Raw genomic sequence first — 27,414 nt, forward strand, 5'->3', positions numbered from 1 at the left:
GTTCCACCTCCCTGGAATTACTGCCAAGTCAAATGTCCAGAGTTCTTTCCTCCAAAGTATCCTGGAAGCATAAGCCAGAAATACTTTCCCAAGCAAGTGGCACTCACCCAGCAATCTAAAGAGAAGCTGCTTTGTAGCAACTTGATAGTTGAAGATATTGACTCCTTGGTTATTGTTAACTCCCAGGCGAGCCCCAGCTCTCACAATTGCACGACACAAGTTAGCATTTCCCTTCATGTAAGCCAAGAGGAGCACTGAAAAATGAAAGCCAGAGAGTTCCTTGTTAACAGAGTGGTAGATTGTGTTACATTCAGTCCAGACAGGATCTTTAGTTTTAAAGTTTCCAAGTATTGTGTGCCTCCTACTGAATTTAATGTACTACTGCCAATTATTCCAGCTTTAAAAGTGACATATCACAAATACAACTCAAGTGACTTTCAAGTTTAATAGTTGGTGAGTCTCACCTACCTGTGTTTCCTTCAGCATCAGGTTTGTCTAGAGGGTATTCTGGCATACACTCCAAGAAGAGGTCACAGATGGCTGCTGCATTATCTTTCCCATATTGTCCCAAAATATGCATTGGTGACTGGCCTCTGGGGAAAAGAGTTTGTTATCCTGATCAAAGTCTGCTTGATACTGCAGTTACTCATCCAACTCTCCTTGCTTTCAAGTTTGGTTCACACTTGAACAATGCTACATCTCAGTAACTCAGTACATCACACATAACTCCCTCAACACTTCTTTGGTGTATACATATAATATAATTTGCACAGAATTTAGACATAGAATCATCTGCACACTTCTAAATTCATGTATAAATAATATAATACAAGCCAGATACATATTTTTAAGCAGCATATCAGGACATATTTTAAAACATAAAGTGGTTCTTTTAGTCCATTAAGACTATAAATAATTACCTGATATTAAAGGCTTCTGCATCTACATTGCACTCTGTGAGGAGGACCCGGATATTGTTCAGACGACCATGCATCACTGCCAGATGCAGAGCTGAACAGGTTAAAAAACAAACAAACAAACAAACAAACAAAAAAAAAACGGTTCATGACTCTGTGTATCAGCCATAATTACAGCCTAGTAACTAAATGAAATGCCCTCCCTCCACTTTCCCAGCCCTCTTTCTCAAACAACTCCTTCCATCTGCTTTGATTTCCTGGACTTTTACTCTTTCACCTTTGCAGTGCAAACCCATTCACAGTGAGCTCTCTACCACTAGGAGCCATCATTAACAAATGAAGTGTTGTGCATTTACTTGTGTAATTTGAAGTTTACCATTATTTCCATTTTCATCTACAGCTGCAAAGTCCACTCCATTCTCCAGAAGGACTGAACAAATGGTGGGCAGGTCTTGCTGGGCTGCTAAGTGAAGAGCAGTCTGACGGTGCTTGGTCAGTTCATTCACCTGGGCACCTGCAAGCAGCTGTCAGGGTGCAAGAAGGAATATGTTCAAAGCTGGTTTCAAAGCTTTTTTAGCCAACAGTTTATTTCTGTGAATGAAGCACACAACACTCTACTGTACACAGATACTTCTAGGCTTCCAGAGTATATAAAATGGTATCATTTCTGAGCTGCTACAACTCGTGTTTGTGTTCAAATGTGCAGAAAGGGCAAGGAAAGATTCTTTAAATTGAACCACACTACCTAGTTGTGTTGGCCAGAAATGTGTTATTCTATCTGTTGAAGCTAGGTGGGGCAGTGAGCCTTATCTCCTGACACATATTATCTGCTCATGGGCCATCTTTAAAACCAGCTGGGACAATCACCTTTATCTTTCCACAGCCCATCCTCCCTCCAGGAGATATCATCTGCTGCTGGCCCAGTGAGTCCCAGGGCATGACTGATAAAATTCCATCATCCCACTGGGAGATGCTCCAGCCAGGGGAGCAGCCAAGCCTTTCCTACCCAGATAAAAACTGACATTTTGGACACCAAGGGACCTTCTTTCCACTGGATTCCAGAGGAAAGCCAGACCTTTCCACATCATCCCTGGAGCTTCAGAGGAAACTGCACCTTCTCCAGGAGCACTGCTCCAGCTGAACCACATCTGCCACTGCAGGAGGATGCAGCCACCATTGAATGGGACTGTGCCAACACCCTGACTGACTGACGGGTGTCAGCTTGGATTCTGACTCTGGCAGTGTTTGGGATTGTTCTGTGTAATACTGCATTTCTATTTTAATTTTCCCAGTAAAGAACTGTTATTCTTAATTCCCATATCTTTGCCTGAGAGCCCCTTAATTTCAAAATTATAGTAATTTAGAGGGAAGGGGTTTACATTCTCCATTTCAAAGAGAAGCTCCTGCCTTTATTGGCAGACACCTGTCCCTCAAACCAGGACAACAACATGCCCACACTGTGGCAGCTCAGCTACCAGCACAGCTAAGGGAACTGTGTGTTCCAGAAGAAGAGGTGTCCCTGCCGCGTGAGCGCAGCGCTGTGCAGGAAGGCAGTGCTGCTGGCTCCCAGCACACACCAGGTTGCGCACGATGATCTCGGAGCCCGCCTGCACTGCCAGGTGCAGCGGGGTCAGCTTGGCGGCGTCCTGCACGCGCGAGTTGACGTTGGCCTGCACGCTGATCAGGAACAGCACGCTCTCGATGTCCGAGTTCTGAACCGCCACGTGCAGGAAATTCCGCCCTTTATTATCAACCTGGGCCAGAAAGGGCACGTGAAATTAGTTCATTTTTACTGTAGAACAAGGTGTTTTATGCAGTAGGACATGTTTTCACTAAGAGACACTTACTCCCTCTGCTTGAACTGTAGAATCTTGTTCCTTTCACTGGTTGACATTAGAGACTTATCTGATAGATGTGACTATCAAAGAACCAAACTGAGAAATTATCTGCTGCAACTGCTCAGTCCACTCTGCCTCACACTACTTTGTTTCTATTTTATAACCTTGTCATTTCTTGACCACACACTGGAGAATATTGTTAGACAGACAAAAGGTTAACAGCTGTTGTGGTTAAGTACTGAGCAGCAGTTAATGATAAACTCAGTTAAATGAAACCAGCTTGAGTCTATCTGGCAATTAATCCAGGAGAAGGAAGCAACATGGGATCCTACCACACTGATGTAAACTGGATTCACAGAACCATGTGGGTGGGAAGGGACGTTCCAAGGTGATCAAGTCCACTCCTGCCAAGGGCAGGGACCTTCCACTGTCCAGTGGCTCCAAGACCCATCCAACCTGGCCTTGGACACTTCCAGGGATGGGGCAGACACAGCTGCTCTGGGCAACCTAAGAATTTGTTTTTTTGGCTTAATACCAAATACATGTTGTTCAATTTTGCTTTGCAGCTGATCTTAAAGCACATTTAACCTGGCTGTGTTTGTAACCATGTTTTAGATATATTACAAGAGCTCACTAAGCACTCAAATATTTTACTAGTAATTAAACTTACACAGGATAGGAAGAATCTCCTGAACAGCTGCCTGAAGTGTCACACCAGAAGCCTGAAGATACAGTTGGATGTTTTACAGTTCAGCAGAGCAGCATAGCATCTGTTATTCAGTTATTTTAAGTCAAGTTTTCTGTTTTGGACAGCTTTAGGAGAGCTGGGTAATAAATTTTATCTGTACTAGTCCAGCACAAGACAAGAGTAGAGTTAGAATTTTCTCCTTATATACACATATGCCTGTTTCTCAGTTTATTATTGACAAGGTAAGAAGATTTGACAAGACACTAACCCTCAATGTTCTTACTCACACATATCACATACATACCTACAGTTTCCTAACAAAAGAATTGGCATCTGGCAAACAGATTGCATGTAAAGCCACAAAAGGATAAAACAGAACTGGGTTGTGGAAAAGCTGATACCACAAACTAGTGCAGTAACAAAACCAGCACAGTTTGAACACTCCCAGCTTACCTGTTCTGCAGCTCCTGGTTCCCTCTTCAGAATTGCTTCAGCTGCTTTATTATTTTTATATGTCATGGCACAAGCAAAGGGAGTCATTCCTTGCCTGTCACGTACATTCAGCTTAATATCTGGATGAGAAATCATCAGCTGAATGATAACACTGTGTTGGTTGCTAATGGCAACATGGATTGGAGTTCTTCCTTCTGCATCCTAGAAGGAAACCAGGAAGTTTGTTATGTATAGACTCAGTAGTACATAAATCCTTCCCTAATTCTGAAGGGTCAAGGAACAGCAATTAGTCCTGTGACCTCCCCAGCTTCCTTCAGCATGGACACCAAACAGCTGCAGGGCAAGCTCAAACTTACCGTGTAAGAAAAGCAAATTGAGATTTGTTTCTCTCAACAGGCTGACCTCAATCCTGCAGCCTTTCAAATAGGTCACCATAGCATCTCCCATTTAGTCAGTCATTTTGGAGGTAGAGATTAGCATTCAAATTTAATACCAAAGTCAGCTGAGGTGTTTAAATATTTGTTTGCATCAAGCAGCAGTTTACAGCCAAGGCTGCTTTGTCACTGTGTCCTATGATTTGTTTTAATGTCACTTTCAACAGCATCAGGACCTAAAAATGTTATCCATTCACATCTTTTGTTGTTATTTTATAAAGCTTCTGTTAAAGGATTACTGTGTATTCAAAAATGAAGTGTAACTCATACTTACATCATCTCAGTTTACCCAATAACAGAAGACATTTCCCAAACAAACTAACAAAGTAGAGTATTCCAGAGTTTCACACTGTAGCTGATTTAATTATTAATTGCAGCTGTGCTCCTGCCTTTAATTCACACTAGGGACAGAAGACACTGAATCCCACTGTTACATGAGAAAAGGCACATTGCAGTAAGTTTTCTGTATCATTTTCCTTCAGCATAGCTTCCTGAATTAACCACCATATGGGCAGATAAGCACCAGCTGTGGTAAAAAGGGACAGGAGAACAAGCAGAGCTGCATCCAGTCATTGCACTGGCTCAGCTCTAACAGCAAGATTTTCTTTTCTCTGTCAAGCAAAATACACAGCTGAGAGGAAAACTTGTTTTCAATATGTTGGAGGCAAAGAATCTAATTTAAAAAATTGTGCATGATTTGTCCACATACCTGGGCATTGACATTGGCACCAAACTCCAGAAGGCACTGCATCACCTCCTCCAGTCCCCAGCAGGCTGCCAAGTGCAGGGGTGTCTGTCCATCACGGGCTTCCTCTTCTCCTTCTCCATTCGGGCCTGGCTTTCTGGGACTATTCACATCACACCCACTAAAACAAACACAGTGCAGCCAATTTATTTTGTTTAATCCAGATTTAAACTGCTTCAAAAAAGCTCACAGAAAAGATTACAAGAGCTGATCCAGCACCTGCTGACACATTCTACAAAAGCACAAGTTCCTGGTTTTGGTTTGACTCTTGTCATCAAGAACGTGATGCTATTACAGGTAACAGAATGTGCATCTTGGATTGGTCAGAATTCCTTAAGTGTCACCCACCCAGCAAAAGCCTAAGGAAGCACATAGTTGTTACTGATTTAAGATAGCATTTAATTAATTTCTGCCAGGGACATCCCTACATGCATGTTAGAAGGTTTGCATTTTGGAAGGGGTCTGACCTGCGGATAAGGAAGCAAGCAATCTGTTCACTGTTCTCATCAATAGCTCTGTGGAGAAGGGTCTGTGAGCAGCCACCTGGTCCTGATCCCCAACACGTTGCATCACAGCCATGCCTAACCTGGAAGGAGAAGCCAAATGACACAAAGTTTTTTCCAACAGGCTCCTACTACAGTCCCTGAAATGCTTCTGGAACATTATGCCCTAGAGGTAAAACTTGAGATACCTTGTCTATTCTTATTTCAGGAAGCTATTTTAAAGTCTTCAGGATCAATACTTCATTGGTTTACTGTGTAATCCTTAATTAGGTAGTATTTATTAACAATTCAAGTATTTGTCCATATACTTTGATAGACAGATCTAAAGCAGGTTGGACTAGTTACCTCACTTTCAGCAATGACAAGGACCTACAGTAAATCAAGCAGTACCAGCAGACTTTGCCTTTGAAGGTCTGTCCCATTTACCTGCTTTCTTAGACACTCAGCTAAACAGAGAGAGGTTTTTTTTGTATTGCTGCATACTTGAGCAATGAAGTACTTAAGACTTGTTCTACTCCACTTTACAAACTATTGACAAGGTTTAAACATGAGTAGTTAAGAGTGTTGACTCCATAAATGCTCTTATCCAATACCAGCACAGTCAAGAACAGTTAAAAGACCCATTTCTCAGGTCACTAGCAGAGTTTTTAAACAGCTGTGTCTAGCAGACAACTGCACAAAGCTTTCAAGTAACTTCCTTATGAAAAGACACCAGGAGTTCTACTTGTCACCCATGCCTGAAAGTAAACAGTCTTTGAAGTAAATATAAACCTTTAAAGACCTTCTTGGTTCAATTTTAAGATGCAACTAAAAGCAGCACATACACTAAAGTACAAAATAAGTATTCAGTTTTATTCAGAAAGCTGATCATCACACAAGTACTGTGTGATACAGATTGATCTAAGCAGATCCTTACTCCTCCCACATCAAGAATCCAGACAGCAGAATATATATAGAATATATATTTTTATTAAAGTGGCTGCAAGATATTTAGTTATGCAGACTACAGTATTTATAAGACTCCTGCAGTAAAGAGGAATTTCTGGTGAAGAAAAGACCTCCAGAAATTAGTAATATTGGACTAGTCTGTTCTCTTCATGCACTGAGTTTGTTTTTGCTGATGAAGCCTTTTGTTGCTAGGAAGATGAACAAAAGAGAGATTAAAGCCAACTGACAGTCTTACCAGAGTTGATGCAATATCTTCCAGGTTGTTTTCCAAGGCGAGCCATAAGGGAGGATTGCCCTTCTCATCTGGCACAGACATGTCTGCTCCCCTGGTACAAATGGCATCCACCACCAGTGGGAGCTGGTTTTGGATGGCCAGCTGTAGGGCTGTCTCTCCATCCTGGGTCCTGCAGCAGGGACACTTCCAAGTGTTACAGATGCATTATAAATTTCAGTGACAGCACTTTATTGGCAAAGCCAAGAATTGACTCTCCTATGTATTTTTGCTGTGGTAAGACCACCACAAACACAGCATGTATTTCATCACAGCTCTGTAGTCTACCTTCCCTCCTCCCTTCACTTTTACCGAGTAACTCATTTCTAAAGCTGGAAAATCTAGTGTTCTTAGCCCAGATTCAATTCCTCCAGTGCAGCCATTATTTGAACTGAGTTCCTTCTGAGCCAGCCTGCTGCCACTGAAGCAAACAGCTTTGTCTCCAACGTGGCAACACTTCAAGCAACAGTCAAACAACAACTGTTAAAAAGTTGAAGTTAGAACAGCAGCATTATGCAGTTTGTACCCTTGACATTAATTACAGTACAGCTTGCCAAATTTAACAGACAGCCCGTCAGTCATGTAAGCAGACAAATGTTCTGTTAAGTCTAATATAAGTTGTCTAGGAGATACTGAGGAGGCAAGGTTATCAGACTACTGTTGCTGGATCTGTGTCTAATTAATTTAGATGGTAGCAAACATGCAGTTCTAACAAGCTGGAAAATAGATGAGACAATAGAAGTCCAGTGCCTCTAGGCCTGTCCCTAGGACTTCAGTCTGCTACAGAGGATACTGTTTTACCTAGAATTAAGTGGCACCTCCTTCTGCAGCCTTGAGAGGAGGTACTGACAGCTATACATAGAAGTTAACATATGTAATCCCTCAGCCATAACTAGACAGAGCCAAACATATAACTATGTGTAAATCACCATCTGAAACAAATCTGAAGCCATTATACAAAGTTGCTCTTAGATACCTAGACAGGTGAGAGTTGTATCAGTTAGGATCTTACCTGACATTGATATCTGCCTGGTGCTCCAGCAGGAAGAGGGCACTCTTACTGTCCTGTCTCTGGATTGCCATGTGTAGGAGCGTCTGTCCGTCTGACATGGTGTCATTGATGGATGCCCCAGACCCAAGCAGCTGAGCTGCTATTGTGTGCATACCTGAACAGTTCAAGCTCATTAGTATTTTACCTTCAGTTCTCTAAAACAGACACACTGAGACTAATAGAACAGAGTTAATGTGCACAGACAACACAATGATCTGATATGAAAACTACTAGGGAGCTCACAGAGGAAGAACTCCACTGAACTGCAAGTACAGTTCTGGGCAGAAGCTGTAAGACTAGAAATCTTTCACTAAGTCATATGTGAACACTTATTTTAAAACATGAAGAACTATCTAAAGCTCTCCTTGACAACTCCTCCCCTGCAGCACAAGCCAGAACATGAAGACACACCAGCTGTTTAAGAAAATCTTTAAGAAAATCTTGTTCACATCATAGCTTCCCTATCATTGTAAATTCTCATTCTGAAGGCACATACCTGTCCAAAGAGCCAATCCCAACACAGTCTGGTCTCTTGAGTCCTTTAGACTGAAGTCAGGAATAATTTGCAAGTTGTTGGTAGCATGAAGGGCATTAGCTACAAGAAAGCATAAGGAATTAGGGCATTCTTGTACCTGACCCACAGTCACACACTGAAAGCTGCACAGCAGTGTCACATTTTGTAGTAGGCTGTTCCTTTAGCAGTGAGTTTGTAAGATCTAGCTTTCCTGATGTGACACTGCCTAGGATTCAGATCATATTGCCACCACAGCCTGATCTTAATACATATACTAAGAAAAAATCAATTTTCCAGCTAAGAGGCTTAACCTGTCCCTTTCTAGCTGCAATTCCAAATAGAGTGGCATATACAAAGCTCTGAGAATAAAGAGTGGAGGCTCCACAATATGGTGGCAGCATCCCTCCTTCTCCATTCCCTGGGATGGACAATATTTACCCCAGTTCACCTACATCCTTCTAAATTTCACTTATGGTAGGAGACAAATCAGCTGTCAAATTCTCTTCCTGCTGCTAGAAAGAAGCTGACTAGTAGCATTTCATGAACTCATCTGCTGGTATTTGAGCACTGAAGTCTCAACTCTACCATAATATCAGCATTGCTCTGTATAAAGTTCCCTTACAAAGGAGTTGAGGGAGGCAGAAATCTCACCACAGAAAGATGCCTTTATCCAAAATTGATTCCAGCATTCACCTAAAGCAAATGCTTTGAAGTGATCTCAGCTGTACATGCAGAATAGAACCCAAGACTAACTGTTCAAGTCCACTGTCTACAGTGGAGAATTTACAAACACAAACAAAATAATGTTGTTGTTTTAACAAGCAGATGAGTTAAGACTAGTTAGTCAGTCTTATTAATTGCTATATTTAAACACTGATTACAGGAAGACATGCTTTCTTAGTAGTTTGTCAAAACAGCTTGGATGCCATCCTGACACATCAATTCACTGCAGCATCAACAGTCTGGGCACCTACCTTTCTGTTCTAGGATGACTGACACCACATCTGGGTGATTGTAAGCAATAGCCATGTGAAGGGGAGTTTGCAGATGAACGTTCTCTGCTGAGGGAGGAGCAGATGCATCCTTCTGCCCAAGCACTGCCTCTGCAGTCTGGATGTTGGGATTGGCTCCTTGCTGCAGGAGTTCTGCTGTCAGGTTTGCCAGGCCATGCCTGCAGGCTGTGTGCAGTGGAGTTTCTCCCTTTAATAAACAGGGTGCTGGGTTAACAGCTTGAGACATGAAGAGAAGCAGCTTTTAAACTATTAAAACTACAAGAGCTGGTGTGAAGAGTTTCACTCCTAGTATCTGAGGCTCGTTAGGAGCTCCAAACTACAGAAGTTACTTTTACTAAGGATTTTATTACACCAGGCACTGTAGTAAGTGCTAAAAGCATGCTAGCAACTGGTGATTCTGCAGGAACAATGCCACAAGAATCTAAGTAGTCACTAGTAAATACCTGAAAATATGCAAAGGTTCACAAAGTGCTCCAACTAGCTTTAAGCTATGGTTTAGCTCTAAGAGATCCCTGCTATCTTATTTCTGAAGAGAGGTAAGGGAACTTTCAGATTAAATTTCTGCTTTTACCCATTTGTTTTGGTGGTTGACTTTTGCTCCATGAGTTGCTAGGAAGAGAGAAGCTGCCTCATTTCCTGCACCAGCTGCTCTCTGAAGCAAGCAGTTTCCTAAAGAAAAACCATGAACACTGTTATCCAACCACACTTTGATACTAACAAGCGTGCTAACACCTTCCCCACTACCTTAAAACATTACACCTTGAAGTCAACAAGGAAAGCCCTTGGTACTAGGGTTACTAGTAGCCCCCTTCCAACACTGGACTGTCACATGCACTTACATTTGGTGACTACACATATTGAAATTGTAAAGACAATATTAGAACATGGCAATGAGTCCAGATTTTCTGTCATTTCCTGCAAGTCCATCTCAGCTTGTCAGTGCACCAGCTCTGGGTAAAGCAATTACCATTGAGCATATATTATGGAGCAAATGCTGCTGAAACCTTGTGCAGTTCCTCCAAGTGCAGTCAGCATTAAGCAATTAACACATAAGCCTTCCATCTGTAATGAAATACAAACCTCTGGTTTACCTGTTACTGTGTCTGGAGCATCTGTATTGCTGCCTCGCTGGATCAACCTTGCTGCAAAACTGTTCTCATCAAATGAGGTTCCATTCACAACAGGGGCATCCTCAAAAGGGTTCACAGACTGATCAGATGATACAGTGATATACTGGACTGCAAGCCACAGAGCTGTGCTTCCTTCATGATCCTTCAGCTCCAAGTCTAGTCTAAAATAAGAATTAGTGCCCCCCAATTTATATGTTAAAAAATAGTTCCCCAACACAGCTGAAGTTTCAAGTGTCTGAACAGCTGTACCAGTTAATCCTACACCTCTCTAACCACTACTGGAACTCCAGTTACTTCAGATAATGTGTGAATACTCTGAAACAAGCACAGCACCTTTTAGTGACTACTAGATTCAAGCTCATTGCTCTTAAGGAAGCATAGAATCCCTGGAAGGTCTGGGGTCCCACTGAGTGTAACAAAGAGGCAAATCTCCTTGAGTAACCCATGTATAAGATCTGCAAATGCAGCTGCAATGAAACTGAGTCAAATGAAATGTTCTGCTTCACCACCCTAAGAAGTCACCTCTAAGCAGAACCCAAGTTGAACTCAAGAATATATTGACATACTTCAAGAGTGTTATTACTCTTTTTAGCTCCTCTACAAATCAAGCTTCCTACATTACCTCACCTCTGGAATTATTTCAGCCTCTTGGAAAAACACAGAGCTGCATTTCACTGCTTCTTTTCAGTAGGGCAAAAACTTACACTGCTTCTGATACGGTTTTAGCATCTTCACTTATGCAAAGCCTTCACCCTTCTGCATCCCAAGTTATTACTAGCCTTTTATAAGGCAAAAAGGCACAGGAGTCGTTAAACCAGTTTTCATATCTCCACTGTACAAGGTAACCTCAGTGTATTTTACATTCAAGTGACACTTACTGCTTGCACTGCAGGAGCTGACTGAACACAGGCTCATTCCTGACCACAATGGACACGTGTAACGGGGTCCTGTAATTGCAGCAAAGAACAGGAAAAGTTACAGCTGGAATAAGTGAGACACTTCAGACTTTGGCCCCAGTCACCACTGTGCCCCCAGAGTACCATGGGCTGAGCTTCCATCTCTGCTTAAAGGAGAAGGGCACAAGCACTTCTTAAAAGAATGAGAAATCTAAACTTTCAGTGAACATGACTCAAATTAATTTTGGCAGTAAGAAACTCATTAATGTAAGAAGCAACTTTTGGGAAAGAAGCACAATAGCTTCACCTATCAGAACCGTGCAGCTGACAGATTCCAAGTCTTCTACATTATTTTATGAACTTGCTTGCCAGCCCAACCTAACCTGTGAAAAAGCTTACAGGCCCTACACTTCAGATAAATACACTGCAGAAACTGGCATTTTTTGAGAACACTTTAGTTTCCCCTTCTAGCTTTAGGCATATTATTTGTCATCTTAATTAGCTTTTACCATTCAGTGATTCAATAAAGGCAATTTAACTGCCATGTGTTCCAACACTGTCAACTCACCCCAGCTTTCTGTAGATGGGCTATGTTTAATTGGCTATAACAGGATACCATTCAGCCTGCACAACTTTCTACTTTGAGTACTACCAACAGGTCTCAAACTGGATAAATGAGCTTCCAGCACCAGCTGTACTTTGCTGAAAGACCTGAATAGGTCCTTAAGAGGCTGCATCTGATCACTACAGAACTGTCTGTTACACTGGTAGCAGACTTTCCTTCCCCAGTATTTACCTGCCTTTGTTGTCTTGCATGTTTGGATTGGCTCCTGCCTGCAGGAGGGACTGTGCAATCTGTGCCATCTCTGCCATGACATCTGGTGAGTGCTTCTTGGGGCTGTATGATGCCACAAGGTGCAGAGGAGTCTCCTGGTCTCCCAGGGTAGCAGCATTCACACGGGCACCATTTTTAATGAGAAAGTTTGCAGCAAATTTATCTCCTTTTGTGAAACAAAACAAGGTTATTAATGGATATATGTAGCCTATGTATTTTATATTCCAGAAAATGGATTCACATGACTTCACTCCATACCATATGTTCATTCCAACACAAGTACTGCTCCTAGAATGCCTCAGCAACAGGCAACTTCAACAATGCCTCACTGCAAAGTCAGGATTAAAATATTTCACTGCAAGCCCTTGGAAAAAGTGTTTTTTCCCACAGGTTACCTGTGACTCAAGTTCTCACCCCAGCTAATTGTTATAGAGATACTGATTCTGCTCATTCCTCTAGCAAGATAAATCCATTGTTGCTTTAATAAAACATTGCACAAGCTGTGACACTAAACATACAAGTATTTTTTGAACAAAAGGTTCTGTTCCAAGACTAGTCAAAGTTTCTAGTTCAAATCAGTCTGTTGAGTCTTACTACATAAACAAGTAATAACACTGCCTTTGCTCTTGGAAATTCAGGCCCCCAGGTTTTTTATGCATGGGCTTTAGCAATGCAGACCCACCATGCACAGCATTACCAAGAGCTCCTTGTGAGTCCCAACTCACACCCACTTTGAACATGAAACCTTGAACTTGAAACCCAGTGCAAAGAATGACTTCAGGAAAATAGTAGCTGCCCTTGCTTCAAAGGCTACTTTGCATAGACATATTCACATTTTGCTTGGCCTGAATGCAAGACTGGAGAACAAAGAACAGTGTTTCAATCTATATTGCTGGATTATCTCAGGCAACAAAAACCCCATTTTCTGATTTCCATATCAGACATTCCCCCACTTTTCAGTGATCATAAGCAGTAAGAATCATGTGGCAAGTGCAGACAATTTGCTTTAACTACATTTCCAGAACATGTGACTGTTAACTGTGATTAATTCACTGAAGCTGTGGTTTCTGAAAATCAAGTGTTCATTCTCAGAGCTCTAGTTCAGACTGAAAGCAGACATTAGAACTAGGGACAAATGCCAGTATTAAGAATGGAGAGCAGCCTGCTGCAATTTTTCCAGTGTTTTATAGGGCTGCAGCCACAACACTGACCTATGCCTACAATGTCTCCTATTCCTGCAGCTGAAGTCTCACTCCCAGGATCAGAAGCCAGTATTACCCTGTTTAGGTATCTAGGAGAATAATTTAAATTTTGTGAGCTTAAAAAACAGCTCCCAACTTCTTCCTTTACTTCTAGGGGTCCGAGACAGTTTGGTGCTAGAAATAAACTAAACTTTCTGGCACAGAGCTGCCAAAGACACTGCAGAAATAACGAGCAACACAAGGTGTTGGCTGCAGATTTTTACCACACTTTGACCACAGGCCAAGATGCTGCTGATCCAAAGCCTTCAGAGTACTGTGGCCATAGCAACCAGAACCTGCTGTGCTCAGATTCTCATAAGATGCATTTTCCACTCTAAGGTGGAGAACAGCTCAGTAGAATCATGTAGTTAGACTCCATTCTGCTAACTGCACTGGAGCAGAGGTACCTCCACTTGCTCCTCATCCTCTTTCAGTCAGATCTTCCTCTTCTGGAACTGCTGTGCAGTAATGAGGACTCTTACTGTTATTCATATCTCAAAGAAGCATATGCTGCCTTCAACCCAAGTCTAGAAAAAGACTTCATCTCTGTGACCCTTATGTTGTCATGCTCAATTCAACTATTTGTCAGAAAGAATACTGTCAAATTAGAATATTCCCAATGTCTCCCTTTATTTCTTATTTTAGCAAGCAACGTTCTACCAGATTGCATCTGGATGTCACATAGCATGTCTGCCCAGCCAGCAGACTGGCTCTCAGATCTCAAATAATAGTCTGTTTGCTTTTATGTCTGAAAAAAAAAATCCAAAACAAAACAGGCCAAAGTTCATACTTCACTACAATTTTCTAACTGCAGTGTCAACTACATGACACAGGAATAGACTTTGAAATATGTATTCTACACTGGGAACAACTGAAAGTTAACAAAGCTTCATATCCCATCTACTCACCTCTCTGGATGGCTTTATGGAGCAGACTCCAGCCTCTCTTGTCTGCCCTATCTACATCAGCCTTGTAGTTGACCAGTGTGGTTGCAATACCCTCCAATCTTTGGGCCAGGGCTAGATCCAGAGCAAGATCTCCATTGTGATCCAATTCATTGAGCTTCCCAGGAAGCTACAACACAAATACTGACATCAGAAGTACATTAATAATTCTTCCTTGCCCTTTGTTGGGGGCACCATTTATCTGCTAGTTGTTTAGAGTTTTGATCCAAGCAGAACAAATACCTGTTACTTCAGCTTACAATTGAAAAGTTGTTCAAGGAAATGATTCTTACTGAACAGCCACAAAGCAGCAAAGTTGTCTATTATAACCACTCAGCTTTAAATGTGCATAGCAATATCAGATAATGAATTTTACTACATATACTCCATTCCATGCAAGATGTTTTAAGTGCTATGAGTCACTTCCAAATTATGTCCTCATGGAGCTACTGCTAGACAGACCTCCATTACAGACACAGAAGTAGCTGTGGCAATGCTAAACTTGCAAATAAGAATCAGTGATAAAAACCACTAACAAGGTTCAGACTAATACTTAGGAACTAATTATCTGAAACACCAAATTCTAGAAGACAGATCAAGTCAGTCTCACTATACCTGAGAGTCCATTTCAATAAGATACAAAAAGACTACATCTTCTCTCTCAACTTTAATGGCCTTATGCAAAGGATATTCTGTCTTTGACTTGAACATTTTATACAATAGCTGAGCGCTCATGCTGCTGAAGTCTTCTTTACGCAAGTCATCCTAGGAGCAATCAAAAAGAGAAGGGTAAGTTATACTCCTGTTTTATTTATAGACAAGGCATTGCACAATGTAATTCTGAAGTTCACAAAACAAGTTCAGTTCAAATCAATCTCAGATAGTCTTTTAAGATTAGGAAGAAACAATCAGGAAGCTTTAAATCTTACATTTTAGTTTCAAGATCTGTTAGTGAAATTTTTATTCTTTTTTGTCTACAGACATGGAAAAGTAGCAATTTAATGGTACTATGGAGGATTAACATCTAATCTTTAAAATAATGCTCGACTAACTTATTCTTAACTCTGACAGAAAGTCCTGCAAATATTGAAGACTGGCTCATAAAATTATAAATAAAAGTAAACAGAAGCTTAGGTCTGAGTTAGTGTTCATTTGACTACACAGAAACAACTTAATTTCCAGGTAGAGAAAAGCATCAAAAGTTAGGAGTCAAGAAGAAAGTCAAGAGTTAAAACTGCTGACCCACATGGTCACATATATTAATCTTTTTTTATGTATTAACATATCAAAACACTTCCCTCTGCTTTAGAATTAGCCAAGGAAAGGAACCTCCACATCTAGAGTATACATTTTAGATTCAGAATAACCTAAAGCCCCCTCAAGTCTACTGTTGACAAGTGTTATTTTAAAGCCTAATTCATTACTCAGTTAATCAAACGTTCTTCAAAATAAGAGAACAGAGCAAGTAAAACTTCCAAGCTGTTGCAAGACTGGCTGCCTCTCCCTCCATTACAGAAGATAAATTTCCCTGGCTTCCATGAATTATTTTTAGAAGTAAAAGCAGGCCTGGGATTTGTGATCTGTATAGACAGAGACCAACTATGGACGAACTTCTGAACACTCTGCAGCCCAGATTTGATAAACAACCCTCTTGCTTATTAGGAGACATTCCCTTCTATCTCACTCATGTTTAGGAAATGAAGACACTTTGTACAGTGAAGTATTTCCAATGAACAGAACAAGTCTTTGGGTAGAAGTTACTCCCCCCACCATGACGTTCTCAGGACAGTTGACCAACTAACTGAGGTTAGACAGTGCAGTAAAGTAAGCAAAATTCGACTATTAAGTTTCTATAATGTGCAAATATTTTTCCTCTTGCTTCCCTGAGGCAGGACTCACCCAGTGGCTGGCAATGATCTCAGCACAGTAGTTGAGGAGCGTGCTGGCACTGAGCTCCTCAGCAGTCTGATAGAAACGGATGCAGTTCCTGACATTAACAAGTGACATAACTCCCTTTTCACATCTGCCAGAACAGGAAAGCCAGTGGTCAGTAACCAAAAAGCTTTACTTAAATCACTCTCCCATGCTGTAACAGAGTCCCAATACTCTTTTTCATACATACCAGTAGAATATGGCATGGACTTGCTTTACTAGAAGGCTAAACTGCATAAACACACTTTCCTCAGCAGCCCTAGAAGACACCTTCCCTAAGAGCAGACTTGTATCAGAATCCACCTAGCCAAGGTCCCATGGTAACACCACACTGCAGGAGTCTGCAAGCAGAGATCCATCCCAGCTCTCCCAAGGGTACAAAGTGCAGTTCATTCACTGCTGTGAAGAAGGGAAGATGTACTACAGTCATCACAAGCAGGGGTTGTTGAGGCTGGATATCAGGAAAAATGTCTTCACTGAAAGGGCAGTCAGGCACTGGCACAGGCTGCCCAGGGCAGTGGTGGAGTCACCATCCCTGCAGGGATTGAACAGGTAGCTGTGGCACCTGGGGATATGGTTAGTGATGGACTAGGCAGTGCTGGGCTGTTGACCACTCTATCTTAGTGGCCTTCTCCAGCCAAAGCACTCTATACAAAAACATCTCATAATTACGAATAGCATCCTACACATGGACCTGTCACTGTACTACCATGACCAGACAACTGCTAAGTTCACAGTACATTAGGGCAGCTCTTAGGCTGGTACAAAGCTTGAAGCAGTTTTAGCATTGGCCTTACAGATTTCAACTTCTCTGGTCAGAACACTTGACAGCAATTTGGTTACTTCATGTTGAAAGCATACAAATCATAGATTATGAATGTCATGTACTGGCCACAGACATCCCTGGGGGAAAGGATTATTCTATCAAAGGGGACTTTGACTAAACTGAAGTTGTACAAAACTTGATGAGGTTTCAATTTGTACATTCAGGCTTCTCACTAACTCTAAATGGTTTAGAACACTATAATTCAAGATAACCTAGCCCCTAGACCCACAGTGTAGTCATAGTCTCAGAATGGGAAAGCATCATACTGTTACATTAACCTGATTTCTGAAGAAAGTTTGCACAAGATGCACAGAAGTTACAAAAATTTCTCTTGTGCCACCTTAATACTGCAAACTAATTGCCATTGATTCTTCCTAGCATTCTCTAAAAATGCCTTTCTTTTCTCCTGAACCTCATGCTATTCTACTGATCTCCTCTCAACATCAGATTACGGTTATTAGTTTGACAGGGAGAAGAACTGAAAAGCAAACATAAAACCTACAAGAAGTCAGCTACAGTTTAATTCTAGCACAATGCTTCATTTCCTCTGATAAACTGAATGACATGCTGTTTTATCAAAAGCTCAAGACTTTGAAAAAGTGTAATTTTATCCTATTGCCAGCAGCTATCATCTTACTTCTGCTCAAACAAAGTTTAAGAGTTCGAGTATATTTACCAGGACTCACCTTTCCCTAAGCAGCTGGAGCTGAAATTTATTAGCTAATTTCATGAGCTCTGTTAAGAAGATATCATCTTCTCTTAGCTCAAGTTCATCTGTGTAGATCCACCGCAGCATTGCCATGGTTACCTCTGGGTCAGCATCTGGTACAGAGAGCAACAGGATTAATACAATACCTAAAAACAATCACCTATCCTAGTAGTTGCTATTCTTTTGACTTCTAAAAGTAACAGCTACCATAAAAAGGAAAAGATAGTCTTGTTTTGAAACTGTACTTAGTTCAAAATGTCAAAACTGGCAAAATTGGTCAGAAGTTGAAATAATAGTGCTGGCACCAGGCAGGAGAACCTTCTTACACTGCAACACTGTACAGAATGCAGGGAGCCCTATGACATCTATCTGTACACCGCTGGGGCCCTTATAAAGTCCTCACATATGGCCTAATGCACAACCACACCTGACAAGAACAAAACCTTTTTAATTTAACAGTCATATGTTATGAACTGCTGCATTCCAACCAAGGCACTTCCATCTTGTTACATTTTGGTGATGACTACAAAGCACTTCAAACTGCTGGTAGCCATTTCTTGGAAAAGTGCAAAAGAGCCAGTTTAAGGAGCTGGTTACATTTCAGGTCTTCACAAGAGTGATCATAAACTGCTGTTTTTACACAGTGGGAAAAACTGAAAATCACAGCATGAGACACTACACAAGTGCAGTGGCCAAAGACCTCTGTCACCGACTCACAATTAAAATGACAATCCATCTTACAAGGATGTAGATAAGAATAACTTCAGAAGATCAGATCAACCACAACAGAAATACTATTCATTAAAAAAATTACCCTTAGTCCTTTGAGCTGTTTTGTTCTTTAAAAAAAAAATTAATTAAAAACCTTAGAGACACCAAAACACTCATCCTAAAACATCTCCTTTAGATGGAGGGTTGGCCCAGATTATCTGCAGAGTAGTAGCAGTACTTGGCATGCAGACTGCCTCCCAAGAATCACAAGGTTTTAGTAAGACAAGTATTTTTTGCCAAACTTAAAGCAATCAGAAAACCTACTTGAGATGTACTATCAGGTCTGCCTTGGCAGAAGTAAGAGTGCATTTTCTCCCTCTCAATAAGAGAACATGTGTTCATCTCTTTCTACTCTTTTAAAGATTAGAAAATTTTACAGATTACATGAACTCTAAAAGTGCTTTATCTCAAATGCTGCCTGCATTCTGAAGATAACATTCAGGCAATCTTTGCTTGCAAATTCTAAAGAGAACCCCTTAAGAAAACCACTTCTAGGGAACAACTTGTTTCTTGCTCCAGCTACTTCCTAAGCTAATCCTTATCAAATCTTTAAAAAAATCAATAATGCAATTTTACAGCTGAAAGTATCATTTACTAGCATATGTTCAAGCAGTGTTTGCATTGTTAAACATGTAAGACTACAGTTACATTTGAGATTCTCAGACTAGCTTAGATGTGGAGTTAGAAATGCTTTGGACAGCCACTTGTAGCAACACCACAATTAACATAAGAGCTTTTTAGTAATAATTTTTGTTAGCACAGCACTCAGTTTCAAAATTCATTGGCATCTATTTTCCTGTGGCTGCAGAAAGATCCACAAATCATGTTGCAAGGAAGTCCATGCTGTCCCATAAAACCAGCTTGCTGGGACTTGCTACTTTCAGTTTGTCTGCACTTAGAATTCACGATAAGATTAAGTGCAGAACGTGAAGCTAATGTTTAATACTCAACATGCCAGTCAGCAAGCCTGCTTAACTTCATACCTGGTTTTATTGCTCACAAATTAATTGTATAAGGCTCTCCTACACTGTTAAAAACAGAAAAGCCTGTTGAGAGGTTCAATCTGTAGAAGCACTCCCCAGTGTAAGTACATGCAAGAAACAGCTACAACAGAACAAAATGTTCATGTAGGAGATGGTCTTTTAGAAAACTTCTCTTCCTCACCTGTTTTGCAAAGGTATGCAAAGCAAACAATTTCAATAACACATCAGTACTTGCATTCACTTCCCACACACACTGTGTTAACAAGCAGCAAGGTATTTCCATGACACGCTTCAGAGAAATTATGCACACTACCTCAAAAAGCCCTGTCCTTCCTCAAAAAGGAAGAAGTCAAGCTCCTCCATATAGATTTTTCATTATGTTTAGTTGACTCTAGAAAAGACAAACAGGCCACCAATCTCAACCCCTGTTTGTTAAAGAGAAAGAAGGCAGGTTATTGATTTAACTACCACTATCACCCAGCTCACAAGCTCACTATGACTCTTCAGAGAGAGAGAGCTCAGTAATCAAGAGATTAAGCACCACTTTCAGTGGACAGCACTAGACTGAAAGGCACTTAAATAACCTTCTCCCAACAGGGCCTTTCTAAAGACAACTGAGGCATCACATTACTCAGCAGTGACTGACCTGAGAGATCCAGCTCCTCTGTTGAGGCAAGGTTGGCAAGACTCCAGGTATCGCTGCGTGCAGCCAAGACAAATTTGTGAGCATGGATGTGCTTGTCCCCAACCTTGATCTTCAGATCACTGGTATGAGAAAAAAGCATAAACACATATCATGCAGACTTCTCCTGCACTTAGGTATGTCTAGATTCAGCACCTCCATGACATCTGTGTCTGGCTATCCACATTTAGGTTCAGGTTGTTTGAGACATTAAAACACAATTGCTTAAGTAGAACATTCCTATTTTTCTAGGGAGAAATGCAATGAGTCATTAACATTTCAAATCTTTGGCTGGGTTTGGTTTTTTAAACCATTTCACAATAAACAGCAAGGGAATTATTGCAGAAGTTAGGAAAAGCCAACAATCTTGAAGTTAAACATTTATGTCACAGTGTCCATACTAATACTGTCAGCTAGGCACCAACGCTTTCAGGCAGGACCTGCAAGAGAACAATGCTGTTTGACAGCAGTCTGAGTGCAAGGCAGAATCCCCAGCTCCCAGGAGACCAGCTGTCAAGAACACCCATTTCATCCTGACCCTTTACACCAGGTTATCCACTACAGCTAGAAAATAATTGCCCTTCTCATTTTGAAATCCCATGGCTTGCAAATGTTCTGACTATGTAGATGTGCTTTCCAGACCATTTTCCAAATCAAAGCACTGCTATAAACTACAACACAGAGATGTTACTTAATGAAACCTGCACTGGGACCTGCTGCCTTTCTCATTCTGTGATATGTAGGCCCTTTCACACAACTATTCAATGCCTTTAAAGCTAAGAAGCTGAACAGAAATGAAGTGCTCCAACTCTTCTCACATATCCTACCTATCAAATCTTTTACCCAGCAGGCTACAGTAAGTTCTTGCACGTGCAGAGCCTTTTCTCAGGGAGGCTCATGAAGAGATGTTGGTGCAAGGAAATTTTAACTAAAATATATTTTCCCTTACAGATTGAACTCCTTTACTATATTAGCATTGCTTTCAGTAACAGCAAAGAAACTGATAAATATCATAGTAGTGTCAGAACTTAATCAGCTCAGGGATCTAGAATATGGAAGGGATCCTTATTGTGCCTATGGAAAAGAAGCTGTTAACCATAATTTTGTGTTGAGATTCAAAAACACAGCATACCACTAAGTCACATACATCACTAATAAAACCAGACAAGCCAAATTAATCAGGCTTCTGCATACACAATAGGAATACAGAACCTAAAATGTTTTAGGACAAAGCCTTTCAAGAAAGGAACAGTTTTTCCAGACACATTGTGTAATTAATCCATCACCTAAGTATGGTTCAGAACTCCTGTTCAAAGTGAGCTTTGCTGCTGACAGTGATCATGGTTAATTTTCTCTGAACTTGTCTGAGAGACAAACGTCTGCTCAGAGCTCTCAATTCAAGAACAGGATTCAGTATGCCACAACCTCAGCATGCTCTTCCATCTGCAACTGCAACTCAGGAACCTTTTCACACCCAGCAGCAAAGAGTTTTCCTTGTCTAAGACAAGGACCTAGTGCAGTCAATAAAACCAAAGGTTCCTGTAATTCCCCTTTCCCCAGGGGGGATTCCTTACCTGTACTGCTCCTGCTGGTAGAGCTCAGCTACAATGGCCAGAAGCCGACTGATGAAGGTGTCACTGGCATTGTCCTGGTTGGCCTCCACAGCCAGAACGTTGCACCTCCTTTCTGTATCAACAAGTTTCTTCTGCAGCTTCACATACTCCTGGCGGAGGAGCATCAGGTGCTTTTCCAGCTTGGCCACCTCCTCTGCAAGGCACACAGTGTTACTGCAAGGCTGAGACATGCACACCTTTGTTTGGCATCTGAGGGTAACTTAACCCTCAGATCACACATGTTGTTTCATTACAATACTCCAAGGAGAGTCTCTCCTCTTCCAAACACCTGAGCATCTCAATCCCAGTATTAAACCTTCTATTTTGAGTCATTTTCCTAAACACATTGAAAAATCATATCACAGTGATAAAAGCCACTTACAAAGAAAGTTCTGAATTCTGTTTGGTCAGGAATGCCATAAAGTTCCTAAAGCCATGGGAGTCCATTTCTGTGGGAATTATGGTGGGGCAGAGGACTAAGTCTTTGGTTCTCATCCATTTTCTCAGCCTAGTTTTGATGCTGTTTGACTTTGCTCACAAGTGAGCATTAGAACAGTTGCTGATGTACCATATCTATCTCAGAGTATTTAACTGACATGTTTAGAACTCCTCAACCTGTCAGCAAAGAAATTCCCCAAAAAATGGCCAGAGTGGAAAACAGATTGTCCCCAGAACCTACATGCTAAAGGCCCGTCACAAGCATAAAAAAACTACTTCCTGCTGGCACACACACTCCTCCACTGGAGACACTCCACTGGTGAGGCATCACAAATGGACTCAAGTCCATCATGACTATTTCAGTTCATAATCAAAAAAGTGACAGCATCCGGCAATCTGAGCCTTGAACAGATATTTCCACCCCACTGAAGAACCCACTTTTCCACGACACTTAACTCCACAATATGCTGGGGAAAATTTTTCAGTGAACTCAAAGCCTCTACACTTCACTCCTGGAAGGAAACATCTGTACAGGTATTTAAAACCAATGCAACTTATGAGTGCTTATTTATGGATTAGTTGCAAAAACTGTATGTTTGCTATTAATCACAGTGCTTCATTTATTTCCCCTATCATTAAGTTGATTTTTCAAGCAAGGCCAAATCCCAAACCACTCCTAAAATAAGAGGGGGCAGGGAAGATAAATTGGAAGCTAACCAGTGATTTTATGTGGGAAATTTTCTACAAAGTTACTCCCTCCTAGCCAGGAATTCGTATTTCAATGACTTCTCTAAAATATTTACAAAATATCACTAGCACAAACAATGAGAAACTGAGCTCTGTTGAGCAGTGTTGTCTGCAGAACAGTTCAACAGCACAGCTGACCTTGGCCTTGCTCTGACACAGGTCCCCAGGGCAGAGCATCAGTCTGGCTCTGCTGCAGACAGAACACCTTGTTTAGCCTGTCCTCTATAGACCCTGCAGCAAATGCTTCCTCATAAGTCTTTTAATTTAGCAATTATTGTAAAGGATAAACAAGAGGCAACATATCATATTTTATTTTTCAGTTAATACTATGTAAGCAGGTTTGGCAGGTACTTCCTTCAACAGCCTTTTTGTTAGCTTCATCCTTCAGAATTTCATAGATACCATCTCCTTTGAGATACCTTCCCTTTTCCACTGAAATACACTCTGATTTCAGAATTGTGCCATCAGCACCATACCAAGCCTCAGGGAGGTTTGAAATCCTGCTGTGGTCAGTCTTTCTGTGAAGATGAATGCAGTTTTGGTGTTCCCAGAACTAGAAGGACATGTCCCTTCAGCAACTACTCCTTCCTCATTTCTCCATAAGGATAGTGTTGGGGGGGGCACAAAGCAAGTCTTACTGTTACAGCAGGGAGAGCAGGAGTCTGACAGGAGCCCAGAGGAAAAGACACTGAGAACTGCACCAAAAATTAGTGTAGGAACAGCACCACTGTTCATCTAGTGAGATTTTTAGATGGCATGCAAGTTCAAATGCTAGGAATAAGAAGCTGCCTAGAGAAGCTCATTGCATGCACCTTACAGAAATACTGCACATTCCAGTCAAACCACAGAGTGCAAAGGTGGGAATAAAGAATCCGTTCCTGAGGCAACATTGTAAATTCCATCATTTTACCAAAGTCAGCTCCAAATTAGCCCGGGATCACTAGGATACAATGCAGAACTACCTTAAACCCCCGAAGAGCAGCAGCTGAAGCTTTGTGCATGACCAACAGTCCAGCTGGTTACTGTTGCTTTCAGGGCAATCCCAGACAATCCCTACCAGCAGTGAAAGTACCTCAGAGAACCAAAGCTCTGAGAACTCTTGTTTTCAGATTGACACCATATGCTTCCTGCAAACTCAGTGAGAAAGACTGATAGTCCTTCTAGCTAAGTATTTGCTTACTGTACCAATTACAGGAATTGTAAAATGAAGAGTTTCTCTTATTCTACATGGCAATCTGCATATGTTGAGTAGTAGCTACACTTGAGGACAGTACTTGATCTTACAGCACATTTCAAATACACATTCAAGAGAGTTCTCAATGTCCAGTTAATCAACATTTACAGCACAAGAGCAAAGCCTTCATTTTCCCTATAAACTTCTCACTTAAAGAGTGAACAGATAAAATGCACAATTACTGCAGGCACAAGCACACAATGATGGTCCTTGCCTCAAGACAGTGAAAGGACAGGCTCAGTAAGATCCCAGTAAGCCTCTGGCTGAACAGCAATCCAAACTCCTCAATGAAGAGGATGCCTGGGTTCAGCAGAGTGGAAAATACAGAATGCCTCTTCTTCTGAGCCACAGTCCAGGTAAGTAAGAACAGCATTGATTAACAGCTTTCTGGCAGATTAATCAGCATCTCATGAACTGGCAGAAGTTTATATTCCATATCAAAGACTTTAAAGAGGATTTCAGGAAAGGCTACTGTCATTTTCTTATGAGAAGGCACAGAAGTACTTGGGAGCAAACAGACAGCTGAATGCAATTAGGGAGGCAAAAGGCAATGAGGAGACAGCATATATCAAAAACTAGAGGGAGGATTGAGTGGACCCCATCACACAGCCCATTCCACCCATGAAAAGCCATACAGACAAACTTTATTTACCTACAAAGTGGACCCGAGTGAAATATTTCAGAAAACCAAATTATTTCCTTACTTCCTCCACTGCTCCACACTGACCCTTATCTCCCCAAGGACATACAAGTCACTGGTTTCTTGCTCCTCCTCACTTTTGATCTTTACCCTGCCACCACCCCAAAGCTCTACAGCTACTGTTTCTATACTCTCAAGCATTAATCCAACAGTTCTTACCCACACCTGCATGTAAACCTCTGGTATTAGCAGTACAGAACCCAGAAATGACAAACTTGGCTCTTGTCTTACTAAGGCAGTCAATCTGCAGGCAGCAATTACAATAAATCTGATGCAGGATTTTTCTAGACAGAGGCAACACTTCCTTATGAGAAAAAGCATATGGCTTCTCAGCTAATTACCACAATTTGACAAGCTCCCTTCCTTTATATGCCTTCATTTTTCAGCTGACTCAACTGTAGCTCTTAGTAAGAGAAGTGTGGCTTCAGGTATCTCCTTTGCAGGGATAAAATGAGCCCCTCTTCCAACACATCCTGAGGAACTGAGAGGGTGACAACTCCAGCTTGTTATTCCTGTTCACACAGGATCATTCATTGGTCACATGCTTTTTTCAGCCAAAAGATCAGAGAAGTCAGGGAAGAATCTCTGAGAAGAATAGATTGTCTGAAACAAGAGCTTGCTTGTATCAGCTGCTGGTTAATTCTGCAAAGGAAGAGGACCCTGAACCAGAGCCTCACATCCTTGAGGATCTCATTGGGGAAACTTTCATTACCTGAAGCCAACCTGGACATCTAACTGGGTCACTAAGGCTTAAAAGCAAGCATAAGAGACTGCCGGCTAAATATGAAGCAGTGGCATTTCAGCACACAAGAATTCAGGCATTTCTCTAAAGACTATCAAACCAGCTTGACTGCATCATCCTCTCAGCTGATGCATGCCAGTCCAGCAGATCTGCTCCATCTTAGTCAGTGCTCCTAAACCTTCCCCACTGTCCAAGAGCTGCACTTCAAGAGTTGAAGGCTCTGCTTTCACGTCTCTTAACTTCATTTCCTTTGTAACTTGGAGCATTTTAGCTCCATTTGCCCACTCAGTTTCCTCCAAGAAAAAGAGGAAGCTTGTCTTGCAGAAAAGAGTCCAACTGTAAAAATCCAAGCGGTTTTTTTTTTCAAATCCCACTAAGTTAAATTAATTTGCATGGTGTAATTGACAGCCTTCAGGCAAAACAGCAGCACTCAAAGAGCTCTGCAGATCTCACCGAACCTGACAAAAGCACTCCAGCACAAGTGACCGGGAGGCTGCAGCACCGGCAGCCGCCCTGCTCCAGGGAAAGCCTCGGGCAGGGCACGGCGGGATGAGCCCGGGCAGCCCCGGGATGAGAACGGGGATGAGCCCGCACGGCGCTGGGATGAGCCTCACCAGCCGGGCGGGAGCCCCTGCGGCCTCCCTGACCCACCGCCCGGGGACGGCTCGGCGGGATTCCCGGCCGGCTCCCACCGCCCACAGCCACCCCACGGCCCCTCCTGCCGCGCCAGGCCGGCCCCGCCCGGGGTGTCCGCCCGCGGTCCCCGCCATCTCCCGCTCAGCTCGGGGGCGGCCCGTCCCACCCGCCGCGGGCAGGGCCGAGCCCGCCCCGCCCGGGAGAGCGGCGGGAGCCCCACACCGCGGTGCCCCGCGAGCAGCGCAGACCCCCGGTGCCCGCGGCCCCCGGCCCCGCCCGGCCCCTCAGCCGGGCTCCCCCCCTCACCTTCCGCCATGTTGGCTCCGGCGCCGCAGCTCTCGCGAGACCGCTGTGCGCTGGCGCCGGGGCGGGCGGCAGTTCTCGCGAGAGCAGCGCAACAGCGCCGCCACCGGCCGTGCGGCTGGGAGGGACCCGCTCGCTCCGCGTTATCCCGCCTTCTCCCGCGTTATCTCGAATTATCCCGCTTTTTCCCGAGTTATCCCGCCTTTTCCCGAGTTATCCCGCGTTGTCCCGCGGCTCTTCCCCGCCCCTCGGCCGGCGGGAGGCAGTGCCGGCCCGGCGGAGCCGCCCCGCGGATGCGCTCCCCCGGTGCAGAAGGCGGCCGGAGATCCCGGGCGGAGCGCTGGGCAGCACGGCGGCGACCGGCACGGCTGAGGAACGCTGGAAAAACCCAGCCAGCAGCGGGACAGACGCAGCTGTGATCAGCTCCGCTCACCTGCCCCGCAGCGCCGTCCCGAGCCCGGAAAGCGCCTTCTGCGAGGATGCTCGGGGCATGCGGGCTCCTCGTCACTTCAATTCCTGCTTTGTTTCAGAGCCAGCAGTCCTGCACACTGAGTCTGTGCTCCCTGGACACTGCATTGGTGCCCGGCGGGTGGAAAGGGGTTGCAAGTCGACAGGCAATGACCAAGTAGCAGTAACAGGATGATTCTCCCTGGCCTATACAACATAGCTGCCCCCTC

General features: G+C 42.7%; 1 protein-coding gene across 1 annotated transcript in view; it reads right to left on the bottom strand.

The window, feature by feature from the left end:
• Window positions 1-26,834, bottom strand: part of ANKFY1 (ankyrin repeat and FYVE domain containing 1) — a 31,960-nt gene extending 5,126 nt beyond the window's left edge. Inside the window, exons 1-23 of the mRNA XM_056506993.1 lie at window positions 26,741-26,834; window positions 21,899-22,091; window positions 20,289-20,407; window positions 17,866-18,001; window positions 16,321-16,444; window positions 15,037-15,186; window positions 14,386-14,551; window positions 12,198-12,402; window positions 11,384-11,452; window positions 10,467-10,666; window positions 9,947-10,044; window positions 9,337-9,562; window positions 8,345-8,443; window positions 7,810-7,963; window positions 6,762-6,930; window positions 5,543-5,661; window positions 5,040-5,196; window positions 3,897-4,097; window positions 2,495-2,671; window positions 1,294-1,441; window positions 921-1,011; window positions 469-593; window positions 108-254 (exon numbers count right to left, since the gene is read on the bottom strand). Coding sequence (XP_056362968.1) covers window positions 108-254; window positions 469-593; window positions 921-1,011; window positions 1,294-1,441; window positions 2,495-2,671; window positions 3,897-4,097; window positions 5,040-5,196; window positions 5,543-5,661; window positions 6,762-6,930; window positions 7,810-7,963; window positions 8,345-8,443; window positions 9,337-9,562; window positions 9,947-10,044; window positions 10,467-10,666; window positions 11,384-11,452; window positions 12,198-12,402; window positions 14,386-14,551; window positions 15,037-15,186; window positions 16,321-16,444; window positions 17,866-18,001; window positions 20,289-20,407; window positions 21,899-22,091; window positions 26,741-26,750 — 3,283 coding nt within the window. The 5' untranslated portion in view covers window positions 26,751-26,834. The remainder of the gene's footprint in view (window positions 1-107; window positions 255-468; window positions 594-920; window positions 1,012-1,293; window positions 1,442-2,494; window positions 2,672-3,896; window positions 4,098-5,039; window positions 5,197-5,542; window positions 5,662-6,761; window positions 6,931-7,809; window positions 7,964-8,344; window positions 8,444-9,336; window positions 9,563-9,946; window positions 10,045-10,466; window positions 10,667-11,383; window positions 11,453-12,197; window positions 12,403-14,385; window positions 14,552-15,036; window positions 15,187-16,320; window positions 16,445-17,865; window positions 18,002-20,288; window positions 20,408-21,898; window positions 22,092-26,740) is intronic.
• Between the last annotated feature and the right edge of the window lie 580 nt (window positions 26,835-27,414).

Source organism: Oenanthe melanoleuca, chromosome 19 (genome assembly GCF_029582105.1).
Source record: "Oenanthe melanoleuca isolate GR-GAL-2019-014 chromosome 19, OMel1.0, whole genome shotgun sequence".
NCBI lineage: Eukaryota > Metazoa > Chordata > Aves > Passeriformes > Muscicapidae > Oenanthe > Oenanthe melanoleuca.